General features: G+C 41.0%; 1 protein-coding gene across 9 annotated transcripts in view; it reads left to right on the forward strand.

Annotated features, from left to right (window-relative positions):
• Positions 1–20,625, forward strand: part of SFXN4 (sideroflexin 4) — a 33,284-nt gene extending 12,659 nt beyond the window's left edge. For 4 of the 9 annotated variants that reach the window (XM_073354233.1, XM_073354235.1, XM_073354232.1 and 1 more), the window contains 13 exons: positions 1,645–1,947; positions 5,984–6,058; positions 8,090–8,116; positions 8,207–8,261; positions 9,890–9,915; positions 11,227–11,280; positions 11,363–11,428; positions 11,535–11,615; positions 12,751–12,841; positions 14,393–14,508; positions 15,247–15,332; positions 17,085–17,202; positions 20,189–20,625. In XM_073354233.1, coding sequence (XP_073210334.1) covers positions 1,942–1,947; positions 5,984–6,058; positions 8,090–8,116; positions 8,207–8,261; positions 9,890–9,915; positions 11,227–11,280; positions 11,363–11,428; positions 11,535–11,615; positions 12,751–12,841; positions 14,393–14,508; positions 15,247–15,332; positions 17,085–17,202; positions 20,189–20,266 — 879 coding nt within the window. In that variant the 5' untranslated portion in view covers positions 1,645–1,941 and the 3' untranslated portion in view covers positions 20,267–20,625. Of the gene's footprint in view, positions 1–1,644; positions 1,968–3,088; positions 3,277–5,983; positions 6,062–8,089; positions 8,117–8,206; positions 8,262–9,889; positions 9,916–11,226; positions 11,281–11,362; positions 11,429–11,534; positions 11,616–12,750; positions 12,842–14,392; positions 14,509–15,246; positions 15,333–17,084; positions 17,203–20,188 lie in introns of those variants that run through there. The other 5 variants (XM_073354231.1, XR_012160068.1, XR_012160067.1 and 2 more) reach the window with 5 other exon arrangements.
• Positions 20,626–27,791: the final 7,166 nt, after the last annotated feature.

The raw sequence follows: 27,791 nt of genomic DNA on the forward strand, positions 1-27,791 counted from the left end.
CTCATCCCTTCCTTACATAGATAAAATGCATTTCATAAGGTTTACTGTGATAAGCCCTTACAGTTGGGGTGTCCACGTTAGATATTAAATATCCCATAACAGTTATTGTAGGAAACTAGGATTTTCCTTGCTGTCCAGCATACTTCCTCAGTGTTGCAGCTGCACTGACGTTCAGGGTCTTGCATGGCAGCCATATAACCTGAAAACATCCAATTAAAAATACATTGTGTTGTACCTTCCTACAAATTCTGCCTTTAGTATTATCTGTTAGAATCTGCTTAGACTTTGGCAGTATAATATGGCAGTTCACGTTTCAGTGAAATTTATGATTGAATTTAGGGGCCACAAAAGTGAAGGAATAATAGCCCTGCCCCATACCAGGTACAGTACAAGACGGTGCAGTGTAAACTTCTGTGCATCTCTGCAGTTTGTTTCCACTACGGGCCTGTCTATATTAGGGCAATCTCCCCCAGCTGCCCTTTGAGCTGTTCCACTGCCTGGAATCTCTGAAGTGCTGCCTGCTGCAGCCCTGCCACAGACAGGCTTGTGAAGAGGTCCTCAGAGGACCCCCCTATGGCTGTCCTACACAATGTCTGCAATGGGAGAATTCTTACCCAGCTGGTTTTTAGGGCCCCTTTATGCCACATAAAAGGGCAGAGAGGTAGATCCACGCTGAGGGTAGATTCTCAGCTGGTGTAAATTGCCATACTTCCATTGAAGTTCATAGAATCATAGAATATCAGGGTTGGAAGGGACCTCAGGAGGTCATCTAGTCCAACCCCCTGCTCAAAGCAGGGACGATCCCCAACTAAATCATCCCAGCCAGGACTTTGTCAAGTCTGACCTTAAAAACTTCAAAGGAAGGAGATTCCGCCACCTCCCTAGGTAACGCATTCCAGTGTTTTACCACTCTCCTAGTGAAAAAGTTTTTCCTGATATCCAACCTAAACCTCCCTCATTGCAACTTGAGACCATTACTCCTTGTCCTGTCATCTTCTACCACTGAGAACAGTCTAGATCCATCCTCTTTGGAACCCCCTTTCAGGTAGTTAAAAGCAGCTATCAACCCCCCCTCGTTCTTCTCTTCTGCAGACTAAACAATCCCAGTTCCCTCAGCCTCTCCTCATAAGTCATGTGTTCCAGACCCCTAATAATTTTTGTTGCTCTCTGCTGGACGTTTTCCAATTTTTCCACATCTTTCTTGTAGTGTGGGGCCCAAAACTGGACACAGTGCTCCAGATGAGGCCTCACCAATGTCGAATAGAGGGAAACGATCACATCCCTCCATCTGCTGGCAATGCCCCTACTTATACATCCCAAAATGCCATTGGTCTTCTCGGCAACAGGGGCACGCTGTTGACTCATATCCAGCTTCTTGTCCACTGTCACCCCTAGGTCCTTTTTGGCAGAACTGCTGCCTAGCCATTCGGTCCCTAGTCTGTAGCAGTGCATGGGATTCTTCCGTCCTAAGTGCAGGACTCTGCACTTGTCCTTGTTGAACCTCATCAGATTTCTTTTGGCCCAATCCTCTAATTTGTCTAGGTCCCTCTGTATCCTATCCCTACCCTCCAGCGTATCTGCCACTCCTCCCAGTTTAGTGTCATCTGCAAACTTTCTGAGGGTGCAATCCACACCATCCTCCAGATCATTGATGAAGATATTGAACAAAACCGGCCCGAGGACCGACCCTTGGGGCACTCCGCTTGATACCGCTGTCAACTAGACATGGAGCCATTGATCACTACCTGTTGAGCCTGACGATCTAGCCAACTTTCTATCCACCTTATAGTCCATTCATCCAGCTCATACTTCTTTAACTTGCTGGCAAGAATACTGTGGGAGACCGTGTCAAAAGCTTTGCTAAAGTCAAGGAACAACATGTCCACTGCTTTCCCCTCATGGCATTTCACCACTGAAAACCAGGTTCGATAAGGATTATTCATGTATGTAAGTGTTTTATTAATGAGGTAAGCCCCAGTGAAATGAGTGTGGCTACTTATGGGGGTAAATATTCTGAAGGTGTGGCTGGTTGGAAATGTCTTTGCTCTAGAACTTCTTGTGATTTATACATAATATATTTCACCTTGGTAAATAAGATTATTTTTTGATGTTAGACTCGATTATCAGATTTTAAGGTGTAAATATTCAGGTATAAAGGTATTTCATTAATTATATAGAAACTGTCACAAACTTTTGTGGCAGAATTTTTCCCCCTCTGGTCTATTGATTCTGCTTCATTAGAAGCTTATCATGTATAGAGACAATACATACAGCTAGCATATCTGCTACTATCTAGTCATTTTTGTCCAAAGTGATGGAAAGAAAATATTGCAACCCTTTCTGTATATGACAGGTTTCAGAGTAGCAGCCGTGTTAGTCTGTATTCGCAAAAAGAAAAGGAGGACTTGTGGCACCTTAGAGACGAACCAATTTATTTGAGCATAAGCTTTCGTGAGCTACAGCTCACTTCATCGGATGCATTCAGTGGAAAATACAGTGGGGAGATTTATATACGTAGAGAACATGAAACAATGGGTGTTACCGTACACACTGTAACGAGAGTGATCAGGTAAGGTGAGCTATTACTAGCAGGAGGGTGGGGGTGGGGGGGAACCTTTTGTAGTGATAATCAAGGTGAGCCATTTCCAGCAGTTGACAAGAATGTCTGAGGAACGGTAGGGGTGGGGGATAAACATGGGGAAATAGTTTTACTTTGTGTAATGACCCATCCACTCCCAGTCTCTATTCAAGCCTAAGTTAATTGTATCCAGTTTGCAAATTAATTCCAATTCAGCAGTCTCTCGTTGGAGTCTGTTATTGAAGTTTTTTTGTTGTTTCATGTTCTTTATGTATATAAATCTCCGCACTGTATTTTCCACTGAATGCATCGATGAAGTGAGCTGTAGCTCACGCAAGCTTATGCTCAAATAAATTTGTTAGTCTCTAAGGTGCCACAAGTACTCCTTTTCTTTCTGTATATGTTTTTGAAATCTTTAATTCATATTTTTAAGTGCAAACCAGATTAAAAAAAATCTGTGAATTATCTTGACTGTGACCAAAAATTGTTTATATATAAATTTTTCTCAAGACCTACAGGGTTACAGCTGAAGTATGAAGTAAGGCAGAGTGTTGCAAAGGGAGATGATATGTTCATGATGCAAAGGGAGATATGTTCATGATGAAAAGTAAGGTCACCTAGTAGTTCCCTCCTAGAAGATCCTTGGAATGTCGAGCCTCCAAAATTAGAGTCCAATATGTATACAGTCCCTTTTCCTTGTAAGTATATGTGTATTTTTTATAAAGTGGTTAGAGGCAAAAAGGCATCCTTTCAAAATTCGAAGTTAAACCCTACTGAGGAAAATAGAAGGGAGCATAAACTCTGGCAAGTCAAGTGTAAAAGTATAATTAGAAAGTCCAAAAAATAATTTGAAGAGCAACTAGCCAAATACTCAAAAACTAACAGCAAAAAAATTTAGTACATCAGAAAGAGGAAGCCTGCTAAACAATCAGTGGGGCCAGCGGATGATCAAGGTGCTAAAAGAGCATTGGAGGAAGATAAGGCCAATGCAGAGAAACTAAGTTAATTCTTTGCATCAGTCTTCACTGCAGAGGGTGAAAGGAAAGTTCCCAAACCTGAGCCATTCTTTTTAGGTGACAAATCTGAGGAACTGTCCCAGATTCAGGTGTCCATTAGAGGAGGTTTTGGAACAAATGGATAAATTAAACAATAATAAGTCTGCAGAACCAAATGGTATTCACCCAAGAATTCTGAAAGAACTCCAAATATGAAATTGCAGAACTATTAACTGCGGTATATAACCTATCATTTAAATCATCTTCTGTACCAGATGACTGGAGGATAGCTAATGTGACGCCAATTTTTAAAAAAGCCTCCAGAGGTGATCCTGGCAAACACAGGCCAATAAGCCTAACTTCAGGACCAGGCAAATTGCTTGAAACTATAGTAAAGAACAGAATTATCAGATACATAGATGAATACGATTTGTTGGGAAAGAGTCAACACGGCTTTTGTAAAGGGAAATCATGCCTCACCAATCTATTAGAATTCTTTGAGGAAATCAAACATGTGGACAAGGGTGATTCATTGGATAGTGTACTTAGACTTTCAGAAAGCCTTTGACAAGATCCCTCACTAAAGGCTCTTTAGCAAAGTAAGCAGTCATGGGGTAAGAAGTAAAGGTTCTCGCGTGGATCAGTAACTGGTTAAAAGATAGGAAACAAAGGGTAGCAAAAATGGTCTGTTTTCTGAATGGAGAGAGGTAAATAGTGGTGTCCCCCAGAGATCAGTACTGGGACCAGTGCTGTTCAACATATTCATAAATGATCTGGGAAAAGGGGTAAACAGTGAGGTGGCAAAATTTGCAGATGATACAAAACTACTCAAGATAGTTAAGTCCCAAGCAGACTGCAAAGAGCTACAAAGGGATCTCACAAAACTGAACGACTGGGCAACAAAATGGCAGATGAAATTAAATGTTGGTAAATGCAAAGTAATGCACGTTAGAAAACATAATCACAACTATACATACAAAACAATGGGATCTAAATTAGCTGTTACCACTCAAGAAATAGATCTTGGAGTCGTTGTGGATAGTTCTCTGAAAACATTGGCTCAATGTGCAGTGGCAGTCAAAAAAGCTAATAATGTTCGGAACCATTAGGAAAGGGATAGATAATAAGACAGAAAATATCATAACGCCTCTATATAAATCCATGGTACGCCCACATCTTGAATATTGCATGCAAATCTGGTCACCCCATCTCAAAAAAGATAGAATAGAATTGGAAAAGGTACAGTGAAGGACAACCAAATTGATTAGGGGAATGGAATAGCTTCCGTATGAGGACAGATTAAAAGGACTGAGACTTTTCAGCTTGGAAAAGAGATGATTAAGAGGGGATATGATAGAGGTCTATAAAATCTTGATTGGCATGGAGAAAGTGAATAAGCAATTGTTATTTACTCCTTCACATAACACAAGAACTAGGGGTCACCAAATGAAATTAATAGGCAGCAGGTTTAAAACAAACAAAAGGAAGTACTTCTTCACACAACGCACAGTCAACGTGTGGAATTCATTGCCAGGGGATGTTGTGAAGGCCAAAACTATAACAGGGTTCAAAAAAGAACTAAGTTCATGGAGAATAGGTCCATCAATGGTTATTAGCCAGGATGGTCAGGGATGCAACATTGTGCTCTGAGTGTCTTTAGCTTCTGAAGCTGGGAGTGGACGACAGGATGGATCGTGCGATGATTGTCCTGTTCTGTTCATTCCCTCTGAAGCACTTGACATTGGCCGCTGTTGGAAGACAGGGTACTGGGCTAGTTGGACCATTGGTCTGACCTAGTAAGGTCGTTCTTATGTTGCTCTTACGTTAAAAGTTCAGTTGTAATGGAAAGCTGTAAGGTCCAAAACTTAATTTTAAACTTATTAAAGTTAAGATGCTGGAGGATCTGATGATTTAGTGACTCGTATTTACTTGGCTGGCTGACCTATGTTGTGTTTTCATTTAAAATTAGACATTAAGCTGCTTGTGAGGAAAACAAAACAATATCTCTGGTGTGCAATTTACTCAAGCCAGCAAACATGCACGTGCATAATTTTAACCAAGTAGTTCCATTGATTTCAGTGGGACTGTTCACATGCTTAAAGTTTGGCACACGCACAAGCGTTTGCAGGTTTGCCACCTAAAATAACGCACTGGACCTGATAATGCTATAGACAGAGGGGTTGACATAAATAATGTGTGTGCGCATAATCTTGAGGCCACTGAACTGGTGTAGTTCAGATCAGCATGTATGTGTAAAAGCATATGAGCATGATGGTCTAATTTTGTATTTACAAGCACCAGGCCAGCACAGAAGGGCTGTTACAACAGAAGTTTTGGATGGAGGAGTGGGGATGGGAGGAAGGTATTGGAAAAGAATGACTGATCTTTATTTCTGGTTTTGTTTTTTTAGGAAGAAATAGAAAAATCCAGATTACTTTTACAAACCGGTGCTCAGACTCTTCAAGAGCCTTTACGGGACAAAAAGGTATCTAACACATATCCTCTAATAAACTGTATATGTTTGTATATATCCCATTTGAAGTATTTGACTTTTCTTTTAGCAGCCTTATTTAGCTCTTGGAGCTTGGGGGTTTTGTCTGAGTGATGAACGAGGGTCCTTCTTGCTGGACTTCTAAAATGACTTCTTAGGAGCAGTTTATATATAATAAGATTTTAGGAATGTCACTTTGTGTGTCACTCTGAAGCCTAAAATGCTGGAGTTGGTGTGAAGCGATGGAAACAGCTACAAGCATGGCTGAGAGTTCTTTTTGTTCAGAACATCACCAGGTTCAATCATCACCAGGAATTGCAATCTGTTGCACCCAGTTTTTAAGTTCTCAGCATCTGTTGGCATTTTTACACGCATGACTGTATGACCTATACCCAACCACACAGATCTCAGCAACTAGTTGCTCTTACAGTAGAATCTTAGAGTTACGAACTGACTGGGCAACCACACACCTCATCTGGAACCAGAAGTACACAATCAGGCAGCCGCAGAGACACCGCCCTTCCCCCCCCACTACCCCACGCCAAAAAAAAAAGCAGCAAATACAGTACAGTACAGTATTAAATGTAAACTACTAAAAAAAATGAGTTAAAAAAAAAAAAGATTTGACAACGTAAAGAAACTGTTTCTGTGCTTTTTTCATTTAAATTAAGATAGTTAAATGCACCATTTTCCTTCTGCATAGTAAAGTTTCAAAGCTGTATTAAGTCAAGGTTCAGTTGTAAACTTTTGAAAGAACAACCATAACGTTTTGTTCACAGTCACAAACGCTTCAGAGTTATGAACAATCTCCGTTCCCAAGGTGTTCATAACTCTGAGGTTCTACTGTAATTAATTTGGACAGACTATTTGCTGGACCCAAATGATATATTTAAGAGTTATACCTGAGTGTGTGTCTATTTGAGTACTTTATAATATTGCTTATGGAAAATAGAGGCTACATACTTCATGAATGAAACAGCTGTCATGACTGTATTAGAAAAGGCAGGTACTGAGAGAGCCTGAGATACATACGGGGCCCAAAAAAAATTAAAAAAAGCTTCAACAAGTCTGCGTTACCACCCAGATTTTCTGTCTCTTATAAGCTGGTAGAAGAATTCCTAGGGTAGCTGCTGTCCTTAATTTTGGACTCCAGTTCCATCATCCAAGAAAGTATCATACATTTGTGCATAATATTGTTCTCTTAAAAAGTGCCAGAGAATCATAGGAATCAATCCTCTTGATAACCTAATACTTCTGCTTTCTCCCACAGCTCAGCCGTAGAGTCTGTACATTCTTGTCTGATGTGTACTATGCAAAATCTTTATTACACTTATTTTAAATCATCGATGCTTCATTGTCACATGGGCTGCAGATGAACTGTAACTATTCCAGCTTGGTCTGTCCATCAGTTCTCATAAACGAAGCAGTGGCAGGCTTGGTCAATACTTGGATGGAAAACCTCTGCAGAGAATCTTTCTGCAGGAAGTAGTACTGAACTGGGGATTCATCAGGTGGAATTCTTTGGTTCATCACTGAATCACATGTCCCAGCCTGGTGTTAGATAGCGCTGTGTCACTAGAGGTGCTGCCTTTGGGATGAGATGTAAAATTAAGGCATGACCCCTTGTCATTATTAAGATTTTCCTGGCCCTTTTTTGGAAGGGCTGGTGTGTTTAGACTTTAAGCCAAATTAAGAGCTGGTGGTATTCTATCCTGAAATTCCATTGCTATTTCGGCTGTATTTTTACTCACTTTCCAACCTGATGGTTTTGTATGTTCTAATACTGCTAGACAACAATACACAACATGTCAGGACAGAAAAAAAATAAAATATTGTATTCAGTAGAATCCCTGGGGGAATTTTAGGGAGAATATAATCAAACGGGTGTGTGTATGACATGCTATGTATAAATGTCAGTTATCGTTACAGAAAGATTATATAGAATAAACAAAGTTAGAAATAAGATTTTAGCCATTAAACCTCTTATGAAGTGCCATTGCTAATCTTATTTTCAAATCATGCTAGGTAAAACAAGCCTGGAAGCTGAGTCTGGTGAGTTTATAAAAGATGTTGGAATTTACTTCTCATATTTTTCATTTAGGCTGACAGAGATGTCCTAACTTTCTTTTCTTTTTCTTTAAGTCCTCTGTGCACCCTGGTACTGGCGAGATAATTCCCCTTGTGTTTAGACCACCAGGTCAGTTGCTGTAATAGAAGCTTACTGCACATTTTTGACAGGTTTCCAATGACAAATGCTTGGGGGCCCTTCTAGTTACAGAAAAATGAGGCCACTGTTATTCATGTTGGTTATATTTATCTCAGTTGAAGACTATTCCTGTAGTCCTTTAAAGAAAATTGATTTGTATACACCTTTCACATAGTTCATCTGCTCTGAGCAGTGGACAGTGGGGTGGGAGGAGGTATTGTTTCATATTCTCTGTGCGTATATAAAGTCTGCTGCAGTTTCCACGGTATGCATCCGATGAAGTGAGCTGTAGCTCACGAAAGCTTATGCTCAAATAAATTGGTTAGTCTCTAAGGTGCCACAAGTACTCCTTTTCTGTCTGCACACTGACTCCCTAGGGGGAAATATACTGACCAGTCACTAGTTTTTGGCACCATATGAACAGTACCCAAATCTCTTAATGTATATTGTGGTGCACTGTGTTTTCCCTTAATCCACACAACTATGGTCTGACACAACCGGCTTTGCTCCAGGCTGGCTGGAGTCCGTCCTGTGGGTAGAATCTGGTTGGGGTCATGACATATTAAGCCAGGATTGCACGGAGTTTGGATGAGACACAGATATACTTCCACGAAGGCTATTTATTCATTACCTAATGTAACCTCTCACTTTTCTTATGCAAATCTTGTACCACAGTTGTCTTTTGGGAGGGGTGAAATGAATTCCCTATAGAGTTATCAGAGTAGCAGCCGTGTTAGTCTGTATCCGCAAAAAGAAAAGGAGGACTTGAGGCACCTTAGAGACTAACAAATTTATTTGAGCATAAGCTTTCGTGAGCTACAGCTCACTTCATCGGATGCATTCAGTGGAAAATGCAGTGGGGAGATTTATATACACAGAGAACATAAAACAATGGGTGTTACCATACACACTGTAACGAGAGTGATCAGGGAAGGTGAGCTATTACCAGCAGGAGAGCGGGGGCGGGGGGGGGGGGGAACTTAAGAGACTGCTGAATTGGAATTAATTTGCAAACTGGATACAATTAATTTAGGCTTGAATAGAGACTGGGAGTGGATGGGTCATTACACAAAGTAAAACTATTTCCCCATGTTTCCCCCCCCCCCCTCCGCCCCTCAGACTTTCTTGTCAACTGCTGGAAATGGCCCACCTTGATTATCACTACAAAAGGTTTTTCCCCCCAGCTCTCCTGCTGGTAATAGCTCACCTTACCTGATCACTCTTGTTACAGTGTGTATGGTAACACCCATTGTTTCATGTTCGCTGTGTATGTAAATCTCCCCACTGTATTTTCCACTGAATGCATCCGATGAAGTGAGCTGTAGCTCACAAAAGCTTACACTCAAATACATTTGTTAGTCTCTAAGGTGCCACAAGTACTCCTTTTATTTCTGTAGAGTTATGTAGCTTCCCATTAGCACTGTTGCTGTGGGCTGTTGCATTTTGTGAGAGCAGTATCTTGGAGATGCTTCTACCTTCTGGTTAGAGAATGAGAGACAAAGGTCAAACCCCAGTGTTTTCTTTTGGACTAGTCATATTTGTTTCCTCTCCCCTCATCCCCAAGCCAACTACCCAGCCCCACAAGTTGATTTACTAAAACATTTTGTTTCTTCTTTTAGCTTTCCTGCCCTTAGTCACCCCATTGGTGAGTAATAATGGAAGATTGCAGTGGATCTATGTGTGTATTTATAATTATCTAAATTTTCAGAAGTGATGAGTCATTTTAGGCGTCTCAATTTCTGGGTGCGAGATGTCGAGTTGGATACCCAAAAATCAAGACACCCCAAACCACTGGTCACTTTGCTTTCCAAACATTCAAGAACATTGTTCACACATGAAAGTCAATCATTCACATGTCTTCTGTCGAAATTCATGAGCCAGTTAGAACAAGGCCTGACTTTCCTGTGTTTACCCAGAATTGAATTTAGAGAGAGACACAGAAAAGCCTCACACTCTGCTGTTTGGAACCAGAATATTATCTACTTGCAAATAAATTGCAGGGTGCCAGTGAAAATACACATGGGCAGAAAATAATTCTTCTAATAATGCCCCCAAAGTTTATGTACTTGGTATATATATGTCACAATTTGGGGAGCTTTAATAGATAGGGCTAGATTAAACCTTGGCATAAACTAGTACCACTCCTCATTGACAAGAGTTGTGTATTAAATGAAGTGTGTGTTGCACATCCCTCTCCGTGGATTTGAACTCCACTCATTTGATAACTGCTACATCTTGGTCAACATCATGGATTGAACTAGGGATCTCCAGAACTAAAAGCATGACTCCTGAGAGCTTGAGTCAAAGAGTCAAGCTCTGTAGCTGAGAGCTGTGACAGACCCGTAGCCTGTGGATCAGGGACAAGTAATGCACATTGACCCCTGTGGGTTACAGTTGCACAACTTATGCCATAATTGAATTTGGTCCATAAATCTCAAAATGTAGCAGCTGGAAAATAAATCCTTAAGGATCAGGCCTGGGATCAAATTAGGCTTAGCATCTGTACCCTCCAACGAAGACTGAGTATCTGACTCTTGTTCTTCCTTGTATCTAATATTTTATGATCTGACTTCATTTGTTTCTCTTTGTATCCCACAGCTGTGAAGGTGTCTGTTATTCCTGGTGTGAGAATGTGTCACCTAGCTAGTCTCGTACTCACTGTTTGAATGACTATTTTACTTTTCTATTAAATGAGAAAGTAAATATGCTTGGATATATGGAAGGGATATATGGCTTGTTGGGCCACTAAGGGCGAATGAGGTGTCCACAGCAAGAAACTACTGGTGTCTTTGCACAACAGCTCCCCTAATAAGCCCCTGTCTTGCCTGAGGCCTTTGGTGCTATTGTAAATAATAATAAATAATAGATTAGTCTCCTTCATACTTAAATCAGCCACTTCTGTCCATAGGGCCCTGGATTCATTGAGACTAACTTTCCCTTGGTGCTTTTCTCTTAGGTTTTTGCTAGTTTACTACCACAAAGAGGAGCAAAGCAAGCATTTATTTGGCAGGTAACCATTTTCATTCTACAGTTATAAGTCTGTTACCCAAGATCCAAAAATATACTGTTGTTTACATTCTCCTTTTCTGCAGTTCCTGTTTCATGCATACGCTGCTGGATTCACCATAGCAAATGGAAATGCTACAGCTAAAACTGAAGTATGTGGGTTTTTTTAGATTATTATTATTTTTTAGTTGCATGATACCACTTTGAACATGAGCTGATGAAATTGAATTTACATAGTGTGTGTGTTCTGACTTTTAGGAAACAGCATTGCCACAAAAGCTGCCAGAAAAGCAACTCCTTCTGAGCACAGGTGCCATCTCTTATGCAGCATGTATAGGAGTACGTATTTGCATGATCTCAGTAATTACTTTCTGATACTCTGGCGTGGGGGACTGATAATGGGATTGTCACAAGGCCTAGTACCCTCCAAGTCAGTTCTTCCAGAGCCCAAAGTCACGCTAGCTAATTTCCTCCCAGTCCTGTTGGGTATAGAAGATTGCAACCTCTGTTGCTCTTGATCAGGAATGCAAGCCTTTACCTTTGCTATTTACTCATCTTCCTCTGAGGTTAGAATTTAGTAGCTTTTTTCCTGCCAGTATTAAATTTTGTTTTTATCATTCTCTATCTCTGTTAGTCTAGAAAAATAGAGAAGAAACCACAGAATGAACACTGGTTCTACAAAACATAAACTAATTTAGCAGGTCATCATGAAATATTATTAGTTAGGTTCTAGATCCAAGTTTTTAGCTTATACCTACCTTTATAACTGACTGAATTGAAATGCCCGAAGCCATGGTAAAGTTTTGGATTTGACGCTATGAACTTTGGGAATATTCAGTTTGGGAGTTTTGGCCTCAGTCTGTTATCAGATTCAGGGGTTTTGATTTATGAGGATTTCAGACTCCTGAGCTGTTCAATCACCACTAAATTCAAGCACACAATAAGTATATCTAAGATTTATTGAATTACACTATAATTGGCAAAACTTCGTGAGTGTGGTGATATGTATTGCTAAGAAAACTTAAATGGTTTTTAGTTCATTTTCCACACCTAGATAACATGGTGTCTGGGTGCTTCATAAATATCTAGACAGATTGTTCATATATTTTTATTCCCATTCATAAGCTCTTTTTCGTATCTGTTAATTTCACAGTTGACATTTTTATAGCCCATGTGCTGATACTGAGTAGTAGAGACTACTGTCCAGAATATAATTATTAATTACCATTTTTCTTTGATAAAGGTTTCATTTCCCCTTTTTTCTGTAAAACGTGTAATCACAAAAGAACCCAGTTATTAGAGAAAATTTGTTCTCCCTCAAATTGGTAAACCAGATTCTTTTTTTAAAAGCCTAGTTTTATCAAAAGCATTTAAAATACAAAGCCACAGGTTGTTTTCTTTTTCCAATCTGTGGCCCAAATTTCATTATTGGTTTAATTATTAACAGAATATGTGTTTCTTCCAAATTTCTTAGGCATTTCCTCACTTTGTCATGACACAAAATAGAGTGAATAATCCTTCTATGCAAACGTTCTTCAGAAAAATTTTACCCATTCCACTTCTTGGTGAGTAAAAGTAAATTGAAAACAAATAGCTGTGGATTTGTTCTTGTATCTGTTACAGCCCATGTGCTGCCGTCAATCTACCTTTAGAACTTCTATATCTTTATATAGAACCAAACCAGGATATAGCCCTTAGTCTTCACCTGCTGCCTTCACTGGGTACTTTATTTTCTGCATGAAAGTTAATGAAAGTTTATATCTAGCTATTTTGCATTCTCTGTTTAAAGGTCAGTGCTATGAACTGTCATAAAATCCTAGGGCATTCTCCTTACTTCCATATACAGGACATGCAACCATTTCTCTTGAGGAAATAAATTTCTGTGCATGTTATGTGCCACAGTTTTTCTCCGGTGTGCGACCTCTTTGTCAGTGAAGACATTATCTCTGCAGCCACTGTTGTGGAAAGAGTGAGACTCATTACAGCAGGTTCTTGTCAACTTTGTAAGGCTGTCAGGCTAAATTTGTCACTGGCGTAACTCCATTGAGGTCAGTGAAGTTTCACCCGGGATGAACCTGGCCTGTAATTTAATGGCTGAAAGTTGCGTTCATTACTGGCATATTATTTCCCACCGCCATTAAAAGGAAGTGGCAACCTTTTTTAACTGAAATTTATAAGGTACAATAAATGCATTCCATATAACAGACAGGATGACAACAGGGCCTGTGGCTTCCCGACATGTTCTTTGGATCTGCTTAGAAGCCCACTTTTGATGGAACAGAAATGAAAATACTGAGAGTCCAGATCTCCCGAGTTCTGTTTCAAGTTCTGACACTGACTCTCCTCCCCTTGGACTGGTCACTTAGACCTGTGTCTCCTCATCTGAAAACGTACTTAATGATAGGAATGTTGAAGGCAATTGGTGACTATTGGTCTTAGTGTTTGAAACAAATTGTGCTGACAACTTTATGGAACAGCTCTTCAAAAAGTTAATGAAAAGATAAACCTAACATTTCAAAAAGGGCTAGCTCCCCAGCACTCCCTTGGTATGTTTGGCCCATGCTGCTCTTCACAGTTCTTCGGTCACCTTCAGAGTTGAGAGCTTATTTTTGGTAAGAGTTTTATTATGACAGCTGAGGCAGGAAACCCATTGGACTCTCAACTCCTCATATTCTGTATCCCCTTGTGTCATTAGCCTAGGATCACAAAACTTTTTTCAGTGGCTGACACTACACTGGATATTTTAAGACAATGGACTGCTAAGTCCAGAAGGGAAATGAAATATTCTTGTTGTGTACCAGGTGAATGGGATTGCTCTGAATTAAAGCACTGAGGCACATTATTTGAGGTGTGCGGCTGGGGAGCAAAGTACATGTTCTGTTGATCATATCACTGAGCAGTGTGCAGCTTAGTACAGAGGGCAGTGGACTGAGACTTGGGATACCTCAGCTCAATTCCTATCAAGTACGACTTGCGGAGTTCATCCCAGAATATCACTGGAATTTTAAAATGTGCATTAATTATAAATGTCCTAATATTGAATTGGTAAAATCCAATTGGGGCAAAACAACTTTAAAAAACAAACAAACACACACAAAACCTTTTTACTTTTACAGCCTGCCTGAGTGCATTTAATGTGATGATTGTCCGAGGAACTGAGTGTGAGAATGGAATCGAAGTTATGGACAAGAATGGCAAGGTCGTTGGAGTGTCACAAAAAGCTGGGTTGAAGGTAGGCAACCCAAGATAGGTTCATGCTGGCTTGTTTTCACTCCCAACAAAAAGCTGGCCTTAGTATTGAGAATAGAGCGAATTAAGTATATTGGAGCCAGGAACTTCTGTGTTTTATTCCAAGCTTATCCACCGATTTGCTCTGTGGACTTGGACAAATGCCTTTAAGCCAGGCTGGCTTTGTGCAGGTTGACAGGGGATAGACACCCCTTTGATCCCAAGGAATCCAGTGCAATGGACAGCCTCAGTGGCACAAGACCAGGCACTTTTCCCTTCTTTCTAACCCTCGTGGTGCAGACCACTATGACAGAAGAGAGAAGGCTGCATGTGGGTTGGGGATGCCGGGGGAGATGGGTCACTTTGAATCTATGAGAGCAGGTGCAGCTCAGTACCTTTAAAAGGCTACTTTTGCAAGGCTGAACTAGTTTAAAATAACTTCCATGTCAGACAATGCATCAGTGGGAACCTTCCCTTTTTGAGATAACACAGAATCCACAACTGGTATAGTCGCCACTTGAAAGAGTTTAGTTTCCCTTTTAGAGAGAAACCCTACCAAAAATGTCGACCCTTCACTTAACTGCATGAAATCCTAGCGTGGTATAGCACCTAAGGAAACGGGGTCCTGGTCCATGACTAGGTATGGTAATACAAATAATAAGTTACCAAGACTAAAAGCAAAGCTGCATGAGTGCAGCGTGGGAGCGTCAGGTAGCTCTAACTTGAATCACATTTTTCTTAGGCAGTACAAGAAACAGCTTTATCAAGAGCAGCCTTTTTTGGGACAGCAGTAATTATTCCAGAGTCTCTTCTATACTTCTTGCAACGGTAAGAGGTTCTACTACTGGGGTGTGTGGCTGTCAAGTTCTGGGGTGCAGTCCAGACCACTGAGGGGCTGTGTCACCACCTGCCCTGCAACCTTGGGCGCCTCACAATGCTTTGCTGCTGCAGCTCCCAACCTGGGACGCTCAAAACCAGGCTATAGGTCACACCCTGAGTCTGTGTACAGCTGTAGCGCTTGTCTAACAGTTCTGACCCCAGAAGCCTGTCAGCAACACACCACTCACAGTCTGGCTTCCACCAGCCTTGGTTACTATTTGCTGCGTGACCCCAACAAACTCCCAGTTCCCGATTTCCCCCAAAACATGTGTTCTGCACTGTCCAGCCCTCTCCTGTACAGTTCAGATATTAAAGGTCCATTGCCTCTGTAAAGGGCCAATATTCAACAGTTTGCTGCTTTAACTGGAGTCACCAAACAGTTCAGTTTAAACACAACACTAGATTGGTTTAGATTATCACATGTTCCCAGCAATATGGCCAACCAAATTATCAGGTCAGGATCTCTTTTCTTCTCCCCGCCGCAAAAAAAAAATAAAAGAAAGTCCAAGGAATGGTTCCTTTGTCTTCTTAGGTGAAGAGGAGAGATCCCTTGGGGATTTCTGCCTCTTTCTTTTATAGTCCAGTTAACCTTTGAAGTGGATTCTTCTGAGGGTTGCCCCTCAAAGCAAAATTTTTTCAAAAAGTAAAGACGGCAACATGGAGTCTGGTGGTGAAGGAGGCTCCATGCTCTTTCTTCTCACCTGTGTTTGCCGAAATGCAAATTTGGTTTGTCTGCTACCATCTCCTCTCTCTGCTGTCTCAAGGACCCTGTTTACTACTTATATGTAAATTGAGGTAAACACACATTTCTTTGTCCAAAATACTTTTGCCTGGGCAGAGCTGTGTGGTTTTGACCATGTTCTAAAAACATTATACAGGGGGATTTCATAACTTTACATATAATGTTGCTGTTTATGTTTCACCATGATATTAATGACCAGTAACTTGTTAGTTTTCAAATGATACAAGAAACATTTTGTACAAAGATTATTACAATAGGGTGTGAATACCGAGGCGCTTTCAGTCACAGCGGAGAGGGCATTAGAATCCTTATTGACTATTCTGACTTCATTGCTTGCTTCTATTTTTCTGCTTCAGTTTTACTTGTATTGCTACCATGTAGGCTTGCAGTATAGACCATGCGAGGAAGGAATTTAAGTGAACTGAGAAGTTATACCAGAAGAATCCTTGGGTGGGGTTCCTAGGCGTTATTGTAACATAATTAATAAAAACATCCTGCTGTTTAATAACTGTGTACAATGTGAAAGTATCATGCTTCCAAGAACTGGCTAAATAGAACAGCAACAGACAAAATGATCCAAGAAAAAAAATCTGAATTAAAGGACTGAGGCATTTCAAACGCATATTGGTACCTTCTGTTTTCCGTTTACGTGTTGTTGCTTATGTCCCAATCCTGTATTGTCATCCATATGTGGACAATAATGTAGGGATCTGGGCCCAAAATAAGAGTAAAGAAGACCACGCACATGGTAGGGAGCAAGGGAATAGCAAGAACCTAAGTTATATAATAAAGAAAACACCAGCACGGAATGTAAAATTATTTCACCTACTACAGCACGATAGCTTTAATTTTCTCCTGTAAAATAGTATTTAACGTCCTTTGTTTCACTAGCGATTCTGGTTTGACAGTTAAGCATGTCTGCCTTGAACAATAATTTATCTTCCCAACTCTTTTGACAGCACAAACTTTTTACTCAGCAATCCACACGTTTTGACTCCACTGAGACTGCTTATGACTGTTTCAGCATTGGGTGCGTTATTGCCAGTTTCATTCAGTGTATTCCCGCAGTTGGGAGAGGTATGTCAATTTATCCAAACCGTGTTCTTCCTGTTCTCTAGATAACTTTTTAGGACTGATTGCTATGTGGAACATCTGCCATGTGTCTACTGCCAACATTTTAAGATGAGAGCAATAATCAGCAGGATTAAAATTACTACAGTACTAAAAGTGATCAGTGGTTTTAAATTGTGATGCTGCTTGTCAGATTCCATGGGGCCCAGACTCAGTGTACAATGAATTTGTGTTGAGAGTAGTTACCATATGTACCTCATTCAAATTAGTCTTCTCAACGCACCATGATAAGCTGAAGCAAACAATGAAGCTGCACTCCTGGAGTTCTCTGTGATGAAAAAAAACCCTAGCAGGGGAGTTTGGGTTTTTCCAGTCCTGGAGTTGGCAAGGGTCCTCTTCAGAGGCTTTACTTATCATGACAGTCCTTTTTTCCTCAAACTGAAAGCCAGTATATCAAACAAGCAAACCAGAGGGTAGTTTCAATTCTCTTCCTTATAACTCCCTGAGTTTCATAGAATATCAGGGTTGGAAGGGACCTCAGGAGGTCATCTAGTCCAACCCCCTGCTCAAAGCAGGACCTAATCCCCAACTAAATCATCCCAGCCAGGGCTTTGTCAAGCCTGACCTTCAAAATCTCGAAGGAAGGAGATTCCACCACCTCCCTACGTAACCCATTCCAGTGCTTCACCACCCTCCTAGTAAAAAAGGTTTTCCTAATATCCAACCTAAACCTCCCCCACTGCAACTTGAGACCATTACTCCTCCTATCATCTGTACCACTGAGAACAGTCTAGATCCATCCTCTTTGAAACCCCCTTTCAGGTAGTTGAAAGCAGCTATCAAATCCCACTTCATTCTTCTTTTCTGAAGACTAAATAATCCCAGTTCCCTCAGCCTCTCCTCATAAGTCATGTGTTCCAGCCCCCTAATCATTTTTGTTGCCCTCCACAGGACTCTTTCCAATTTTTCCACATCCTCCTTGTAGTGTGGGGCCCAAAACTGGACACAGTGCTCCAGATGGGGCCTCCCCAGTGCCGAATAGAGGGGAATAATCACGTCCCTCGATCTGCTGGCAATGCTCCTACTTATACAGCCCAAAATGCCATTAGCCTTCTTAGCAACAAGGGCACACTGTTGACTCGTATCCAGCTTCTCTTCCACTGTAACCCCTAGGTCCTTTACGGCAGAACTGCTGCCTAGCCACTCAGTCTCTAGTCTGTAGCAGTGCATGGGATTCTTCCTTCCTAAGTGCAGGACACTGCACTTGTCCTTGCTGAACCTCATCAGATTTCTTTTGGCCCAATCCTCTAATTTGTCTAGGTCCCTCTGTATCCTATCCCTACTCTCCAGCGTATCTACCACTCCTCCCAGTTTAGTGTCATCTGCAAACTTGCTAAGAGTGCAATCCACACCATCCTCCAGATCATTAATAAAGATATTGAACAAAACCGGTCCCAGGACCGACCCTTGGGGCACTCCGCTTGATACCAGCTGCCAACTAGATATGGAGCCATTGATCACTACCCATTGAGCCCGATCTAGCCAGCTTTCTATCCGCCTTATAGTCCATTCATCCAGCCCATACTTCTTTACCTTGCTGGCAAGAATACTGTGGGAGACAGTGTCAAAAGCTTTGCTAAAGTCAAGGAATAACACGTCCACTGCTTTCCCCTCATCCACAGAGCCAGTTATCTCGTCATAGAAGGCAATTAGATTAGTCAGGCATGACTTGCCCTTGGTGAATCCATGCTGACTGTTCCTGATCACTTTCCTCTCCTCTAAGTGCTTCAAGATTGATTCCTTGAGGACCTGCTCCATGATTTTTCCAGGGACTGAGGTGAGGCTGACTGGCCTGTAGTTCCCAGGATCCTCCTCCTTCCCTTTTTTAAAGATGGGCACTACATTAGCCTTTTTCCAGTCATCGGGGACCTCGCCTGATCTCCAGGAGTTTTCAAAGATAACGGCCAATGGCTTTGCAATTACATCCGCCAACTCCTTTAGCACCCTTGGATGCAGTGCATCTGGCCCCAAGGACTTGTGCTCGTCAAGTTTTTCTAAATAGTCCTGAACCACTTCTTTCTCCACAGAGGGCTGGTCACCTCCTCCCCATACTGTGCTGCCCAGTGCAGTAGTCTGGGAGCTGAACTTGTTTGTGAACACAGAGCTGAAAAAAACATTGAGTAGATTAGCTTTTTCCGTATCCTCTATCACTAGGTTGCCTCCCCCATTCAGTAAGGGACCCACTCTTTCCCTGACCACCTTCTTGTTGCTAACATACCTATAGAAACCCTTCTTGTTTCCCCTATTGCAAACAAAGGGAGATGTTTAAATCAATACCTCACTCTCCTCCCAGCAACCTTGGAAACTAGATGCCCAGCAGTCCCTGAGAGGGAGTGCCAATCGAGTACCATGGAACTCCAGTCTTACACCCTGAACAAAACGAGGAGCCTGGGATTTCTTCCACAATCATTTTCTCTCCCTCAGCAACTCTGTTTGAGGAACTCTTCCAGAAAACTCTAACATGGGATGATATAGATCCAGGAGGAGTCCTTTACTAACGTTAAAGGTCTAGTGTACCTTGTTTCATCTTTTACAGTGACAAAGGTAGACTAGAGTTGATAGAATTTCTGAAGTCATGTGATGAAAGTACAAGTGGCTTGTTCCTTTTTCCTCTTTATGATTTGCTCACCACATACGGGAAGTTACCAGTTATAGTATAAGAGCCACCCAAAGTATATCAAATGGCAACTGCCTGATACTCAAAGTTGGAGACTATACTGTGGTCTAGATAATGCATTTCTTTAAATGTGGGGAAGATAACTAAACAAAATAGCAGCCAAAAACCACACCTCATTCAGTCTTGTTTTTAGTTACACTTTATTACATGTTTTAAGTTATGTAAAGTTTGGTGTAGATAGAGCTTTGACTTGTATGTGTTAGGACCCAAAGTAACACTAATGACATAAGTTTAATCCTCTTGTTTATATTTCAGATAAAACGAGATGACCTTGAAAAAGAGATTTTGACATCCACAGAAGAAACTGTGCTTTTTTACAACAGGGGAGTTTAGAAAATGGCTTTAACTTATAAGTGTGCTTTTGATCAAACTGAATTTGTACGTCCATACAAGGCTTCAAACTTAAATCAATCTGTCTAGTGTATTTTTGAATAATGAAGTCATGGGAAAGGCCGTCAGACTGGGCTTAGAACAGTACATTTTTAAACGGACAGACTAATCTAAACCATCTGCAAGATCCCCCATAGAATCCTGTGTGTGAAAATAGCTTAATAATGCCTCTACTTTATATGTGATTAACTCCAGAAAGAGAAAAATATTGTATAACTGTACCCATCAGAAACATCCAGCATTCTGTACTTTCTCCTACAGCAATGTGGTTGATTCCCTACTTATTAAAATCTATAACTGCATATTACTTAAAAGGCTTTATTTTTCCATTGTTCCCTTTTTGAAATACAACACAGGGAAGATGACTGGTAAAAGGATAAACTTCAGTTGGGGAAGGGAGGCGTTTTCCCTTCTTACAAAGCTTTTAATGCTGCTTCACACTTAGTGACTGAGGTAGCAATGTAGTATTAATATTTTCATCTGGGGAGGTGACTTTGAGCCCATAATGTAGGGTAAGAACAAGATTCCCCACTGCACCCCAAAAGTAGAAGTCAATAGATTTGATCAAGGGATAAAAAATAAGTGACATGTGGAAGTCAAGTTGGGTTTACTGGGTAATAAAATTATTTTAAAACAGTACAACCCTGACACAACTTTGCTTAAACTTAATTGGGAAGATGTTCAGGGAGAAGGTGTCCAGAAACAAACTACAGAACCAACCTCATGGACTTCCCCTGAAATTCACTCTTCAGATGAAAGTTTTGAGGCCTGATTCAAAGGCCACTGAAATCAAAGGGAGTCTTTTCCCTTGACTTCAGTGGGCTTTGGGTTAGACCCGAAGAAGACAGCAGCTGTGGTTTTCTGATCCTATAGTGAGAGGGGTTAGAAATAAATCCTTATTTCTACAGAGTGACTGTATTCATCCAAATTAGCTTGCATGTGAAAACCGCCCCAGAGAAGAGAATGAAGGCACGTTTCCTGCATTATTATTGCTTCAAGCAACTTCAGCATGTGTATCTACACTAGGGAGAAAAGGGTGACAATGTAAGCAGCTCCTCTAAGTCTGTGGAGGAGCTTCTGTGAGGGGAAACAAGCTTGGGGAGGGTATTCTGGATTAATCCCTAACCTGTTTATTATTCCTTATTCACTGTCCCTCCACTTAACTCAGAGAGCTGAAGAGAAACAAATAGGTCTTTCATGGCAGAAGGCGAGTAGTTATAGCAGGCCACCAAATAACTGGCAGAGTATCCAGCTGTTATGGTACTTGGTTATGAAGCTGTATGGTGAATAGAACACAGCAGAATCATGGTTAGCAGGGGGCTCCAACTCCATTACTGAAGCAGCTCTGTAAGGTATGGGACTGCAGGTGATAATGCCTACATCTTATCAATTATTTCGTAATTGATTTTACAGAAATAATCTCTAAACAAAATACCACTCCCAAATTAGCACTTTCAGCCCTATCATTGCCACGGCCTCAGAGAGAAGATGGCATAAGGCAGACCCCTGCTATTGTAAATCTGAAGGTTCTCATTTTCTCTCACTTTGTAGCTTCCATGCAGTCCTTACAATTCTTCCTTAGAGGAAAGCAGAGGCCAGAGCAGAGGAAGGCATAAAAGAAGCTGGTAGGAAAATAGCTATTTTTGAGAATTTGTGGCATGTTAGCAAAACTGTGAACTAGGAGGCTATAGGAATGGCTGCTTAATCATATGATACACACAGCACCCTGACTGCCACTTAGTGCTACTGCATGCCATAATCAATTTTATTTTTCCTCTTGCCTGATTATATTTAGAGTGACAGTAGAGCTTTTGCTACTCCTACAGAGGATATCTGTGTATTCTGTCGGTGGTATTATATAGCTCTCCAAAGGAATATACTGTAAAAACCCCAACTAGTAGCAGGAAGAAAAAGAAAGCCCTTCTCACACAGTAATGGCAGCAAAAGCTGTACTACATGGATTATGGAGAGAGTTCAGTGATGTGACTATTAAAGGATTGTGAGTAGCTCTTTTAGATCAGCCCCCTCATTAATTGTATTTTTGCCTATATATATTTTTTTTTAATAAAAGTATCCTGGCCCCATCATTTTCAAAGGGAGGGAAACAGTTCTAATTGCTACAGTAAAGTCATAATAAATCCTACAGTTACATTGTCCTATTGTTCCATCATTACTCCTGTACCAGCAACATACTAAAGGTGAATTTAGAAAGGATTTTCCGATGCTCTTAATACACATATGTTAACCCTCATTACTATCAACAGAATATACTTTTTTTTTTTTACAATGTTTAATATTAACCACAGTAAAGGCTAGTGTGAACAATTAAGAAAGCAACGCAAAAGTACTATAATGGACCAGGTCTAAACAAACAAATTAATTCCAAGGCCCCATGGGATCACTGTGATCATCTAGACTGACCTCCAGGACAACACAGGCCACAGAACATCCCCCCAAATAATTTCTAGAGCCTATCTTTTAGAAGAACATCCAAACTTAAAAATTGGCAGGGATGGAGCATCCACCATGAGCCTCGGTAAATTGTTTCAATGGTTAACTACTCTCACCTTTAAAAATTTACACCGTATTTCCAGTCTGAATTTGTCTAGCTTCAATTTCCAACCACTGCACAGTTTTATGCCTTTTTATGTTAGAATGAAGAGCCTGTTCCCCATGCAGATGTAATCAAGTCACTCCCTTAACTTTTTTGTTAAACTAATCTGTATAAGGCATGTTTTCTAATAATTCTCATGGCTCTTCCCTGAAGCCTTTCCAATTTATGAATATCCTTCCTAAATTGTGGGCACCAAAACTGGACACAGCATTCCAACCACCAATGCCAAATGCAGAGGTAAAATAACCTCTCTACTCCTGTTTGAGATTCCCCTGTTTACGCATCCCCAGGATTGCACCAGCTCTTTTGGCTGCAGTGTCACACTGGAAGCTCATTTTCAATGGATTATCCATCACACCCTCAAATCTTTTTCAGAATCACTGAGTTCCCCATGCTGTAAGTATGATCTTCATTCTTTGTTCCTAGATGTATACATTTACATTTAGCTGTATTAAAGCACAGTTTGCTTGAGCCCAGTTTTCCAAGTGATCCAGATTGTTGTGAATCCGTGACCCATCCTCTTCATCATTCACCACTTCCCCAATTTTTGTGTGATCTGGAAACTTTATCAGTGATGATTTTATGTTTTCTTCCAGATCATTGATCAAAATGTTAAATAGCAAAGGGCCAAGACTCAATCCCTGTAGGACCCCTCTGGAAACATACCCACAGAAAGATGAAGACAACACATCAATTTAATTACTCATGCCGATTCTAAACACGCTAAAATCCTCTGGCATTACACATGAATATGTTACAGTCTGTAGTAATTTAAGCTAAATGATACTTGCAGCTCCATGTGTGGAAAGTTACTCTCATAATATAAGCAGAGCTGGAAGAACCTCTTATTATTTAAGGTGCCCAATACACTGCAAACCCTGTTTTCAGTTGCTTATAACTGCCAAACTTTAACCATTCAGGCTAAAATGTTCCATACCAGGTGTTGCATCAGACTTGGAAAATTTTGGCCAAAACGACTAAGCCATTGCCAAGAACGAGGGAAAAATTAATTGATTTGCAGTATTAAAAATTCTGGCAACCTTTTCTTTGAAAAGCTCTAAAGACCCCATGCTTGGGAGCAAGGACTAGAAATTTGGCAGGGGATGCCAATTGTGTCAAGGATGTATCCTTTTGCCATCTCTGTGAAAATCTCCCCAAATTTGGCCAACTTATGTCTTTGAAAAATTGCATTTGTACATGCTCACTATAGACTTTACATTTTAGCAGCAAAAATTCCCTGAAGATTCTGTCCATCCTGGGCATTCTCCAGGTTGGGGCTGAGCAGGACTTAACCAACAAATGCAGCTCTAGGCTGCTATGACATATGTTGGGTCTCAACATCTGAACTGAGACCAGGGATGCTGTCTCTACTGTGTTCTCGATGGCCCTCTGCTGGACCCAGACAGCATGGGGGGAAGAAAGCTGCCTGATTCATGTGCAGAGGGGTCAAGAGACAGACCTGCTTTTGTGGGGGGGTGGGGACTGTGGAACTGAAGGTTGGTAGGGGGAAGAGGTAAACTGATACCAGGAGTTCTGTGAGGGAGACTGGGATTGGTAGGCAAAGTAACTGGGAGCAGGAGTAACTGTAACAAACTTGGCAAGAAGTCTAGGACTTGGAGGAGAGGGATTGTGACAGGCTGGGGTTCAAAGCCAATTAATCTATGAATAAATGTGGTGGGGGAAACTGGGAGCCAGTTGGTGAAGGGAGGAGATTGAAATCAGATGAGCAGGCAGGGAGACAGAGTGAGAACCAGTGAGGTGATGAGGAGGGAGACGGATCTGATGAGGAGCCGAGGTGTACGTGGAAAAACTGGGACCGGGTAAAGAGTCTGGAACAAGGCATGGGGCAGGGAAGATACACACTGAGATTGGAGAAGCAGCTGGGGAGGAGATTGGGAGTCAAGGGGAGCAGGCAACATGGGCAGGTATGACTGGAGGCCACGGTGTGGGGGTGGGGGACTGGCTGGGCAATGAAACTAGTACAGGGGGGACAGAGAATCCAGAGGCTTGAGGCTAGAACTTACTGGGCAAGGCGCCTGTGATGAGAAGCCTAAGCAGTGGAGACTGGGACTAGATAGATGAGGAGAATGTGACAGGAAGAAGGAGCTGGGGTGGGAGAGGAAAAAAAAAGGACTGGTACAGGTGGGAAGGGGGTGGGGTAGAAGGGGTTGTACTTGAGAAGAAATAGAAGAATCTGAGTCCCCTGTGGGACACATCCCTCCAAAGCCTGGATTGGAATCCAGATTGCAGTCAGCAAATATCTGTGAAATGCACTAGCAGAAGTGTCCCATTCCTCCTCTTATGCTGGTCTGCATGCAGGATGACAACCTACTACTGCTATGTTTTACTTGTTAGCTCAAATGGCAGAGGTCTGTGTGATGAATCTAAAGGTTCCAACCCTGCTGATGAACCATGTGAATGTCAATATGATGCCAGATGATGGAAATTGGTTTTTTAGGTTGCTTTTTTTAAAAGCATATGAAATTATACACACAAACCTTTAAAGAACATTAAAGTTGCAAAGTCAAACACTTGAAAGTTAGTAAATACCAGTATAAAGTTTGCATGTGCAAAATGAATTCAGCCCCCTTGGGCATATGCATCATGAGACACTCATGTTACATAATCACAAACTTTTTTCCCTCTGCTTCATTAAGTGCACAGGATGAACCTGCTCTGAACAGGGTTGTGTAGTGAAGGAGATTGTGTCTGTAAGATACCAGGTTGGAAGGTATGTAGTGGTTAAGGCAGAAGATGGCAGGGGATTACAGGAAGACAAAAGGATGGTTTCATGGTTAAGGTAGCTGAATGTTGCCCTGGAGAGCTGGATTCTGTCCCTGCCTCTGCCAGAGTTCCTATGTGATGCTAGTCAAGTCACTCTCAAACTTTTCTCAGATATTCACTAATTGTGCATTCCTCATTTTCTGGGTGTCCAACTTGATAGCCTGGATTCTGATTCACAGAAGTGCTGAGCACTCACACCTGCAGCTGAAGACAAAGAGAACTGTACTTTGAACCTATAAAGTGTTATTTAATGTGAAGTACTCGAAAAACCAGGCATCTCCAATTAGGCACCCAAAATTAGTGGATATTTTGACCTTAATTTTTCTGTTCCTCAGCTCCCCATCTTTAAAACTGGGATAATGCCCCCTCACCTCAGATGGGTGTTGTGAAAAGAAATTAATAGTTCTGAAGCACTCAAATATTATATTGTTTGGCACCACAGAAAAGCCCATTAGGAAATTAATTGTTCAGAGCAGGGTTTGAATAGTGTGCAGTAAATAAGGCATGGGGCCAAACGTTGAACAATGAGGAGAAAAATAAAATATCCAATAGCTGCTCCTTAAGTTCTGTGCACTGAATGAGGCAAGGGTCCTGTGGAAAAAACAGCATGTCTTGTAAAAAGAGTATTATGCATACAAACAAGGGGGCTGAATTAATGTTGTACAGGCAACCTTAATTCTGACATTTCCTAACTTTGAAGTGCTTGACTTGGCAACCTTAATAATGTTTTTAATGCAGTTTTTTGTATACGTAATTAACTCTCATATCTCAAGTTAATCCTTACCTCTACAAAGACTAAGGCCTCGTATACACAGATGCCGTACCGTTTTTACTGTACTGGTGTAGTTAAAGTGGTGTAGCCCTTTTATGGATGCAGTTATTTCAGTATTCCCTTTCCCATACAGGAATAAGCTACAGTGATATAAACTTTTATATTGGCATAACTGTGTCCACTCTAGGAGACATACCAGTATAACTTTTTGGTTTAAAAAATATATTACATCCCTAACTGAAAGTTACATCAGTACAAAATCTACGTGTAGACCTGGACTATGGAAATGGTGGGTAATGGTACGTGCTTTAAAGTGCTGTTCTGTGCTAACAGTAGCTATACAAAGGTACCATGTAACTCAATATGCTCCCAATGTAAATCTGAGTCAGATCAAACTATATACATCCATTTTTTTCTACTTTAAACCTTTGGTAACACTGCAAAGCCAATGCAACTGGGAGCGGGAGCTGGTTTCTCTACTGGGTTGGTTATCAACATCACCATTTAGTTTCAATGGCGAGGCCAAATCCATTCCTCTTTTACCCAATCCTAGAAGGCAATAGAGAAGAAAAGGCATAACTCAGAATTTAACCTGCAGAATCTTACTATTAGGAATGATAAAGGAGTAAAAAAGGATACAGCTTGACTTTCAGACCCACATATTGCGTTTGTAGGGCTGACAGTTGCAAAAACGGCTATTTGTAGGCTGAACATATCCATTATGGAAATCAGAACTAACCTGGAGTCTCAGACTGTCACTTCTCAGCGCAGAACCACACTTGGTTAACAAAGGATTGCTGATTTTACCAGTTACACTCAAACTCTCCTTTTAACCCTTGTGAAATCTCTAGATGTCAAAAAACCATTAGGAAGAAAAATACTACTCTAGAGGAACACAGTTCACTGACTTCTGGAGATAGAAAGAATAAGTTAAATTTCAACAAGGACATTACCATCTGTCCCTTTGAAAGTTAGCAAAACAAACTGGTTGTGATCTACATCAGTTCTGTTTTGTTATATATGGAATAAAAGGTTGTAATAGTGTAGGTGATGCACTACTTCATACAAGTGCAAATGGCCCAATTTTCTCCTCACAGGATAAGTGCATCATCTGGGGGCTGGAGGGAATTTAAACCTAATTTTGCACACCTTCCATTGAAATTCTGTCTCCCACCTACTACAAGAGTTTGCTTATACCACCTTGCTGTACATTCAATGTAAACAAAAACACAACACGATTCTTTTTAAACTAGACATTGTGGTTGAAATATTGTAAATGTTTTAAGTTACCACGTTAC

Source organism: Lepidochelys kempii, chromosome 7, assembly GCF_965140265.1.
Source record: "Lepidochelys kempii isolate rLepKem1 chromosome 7, rLepKem1.hap2, whole genome shotgun sequence".
In the NCBI taxonomy this organism is placed as follows: Eukaryota; Metazoa; Chordata; order Testudines; family Cheloniidae; genus Lepidochelys; species Lepidochelys kempii.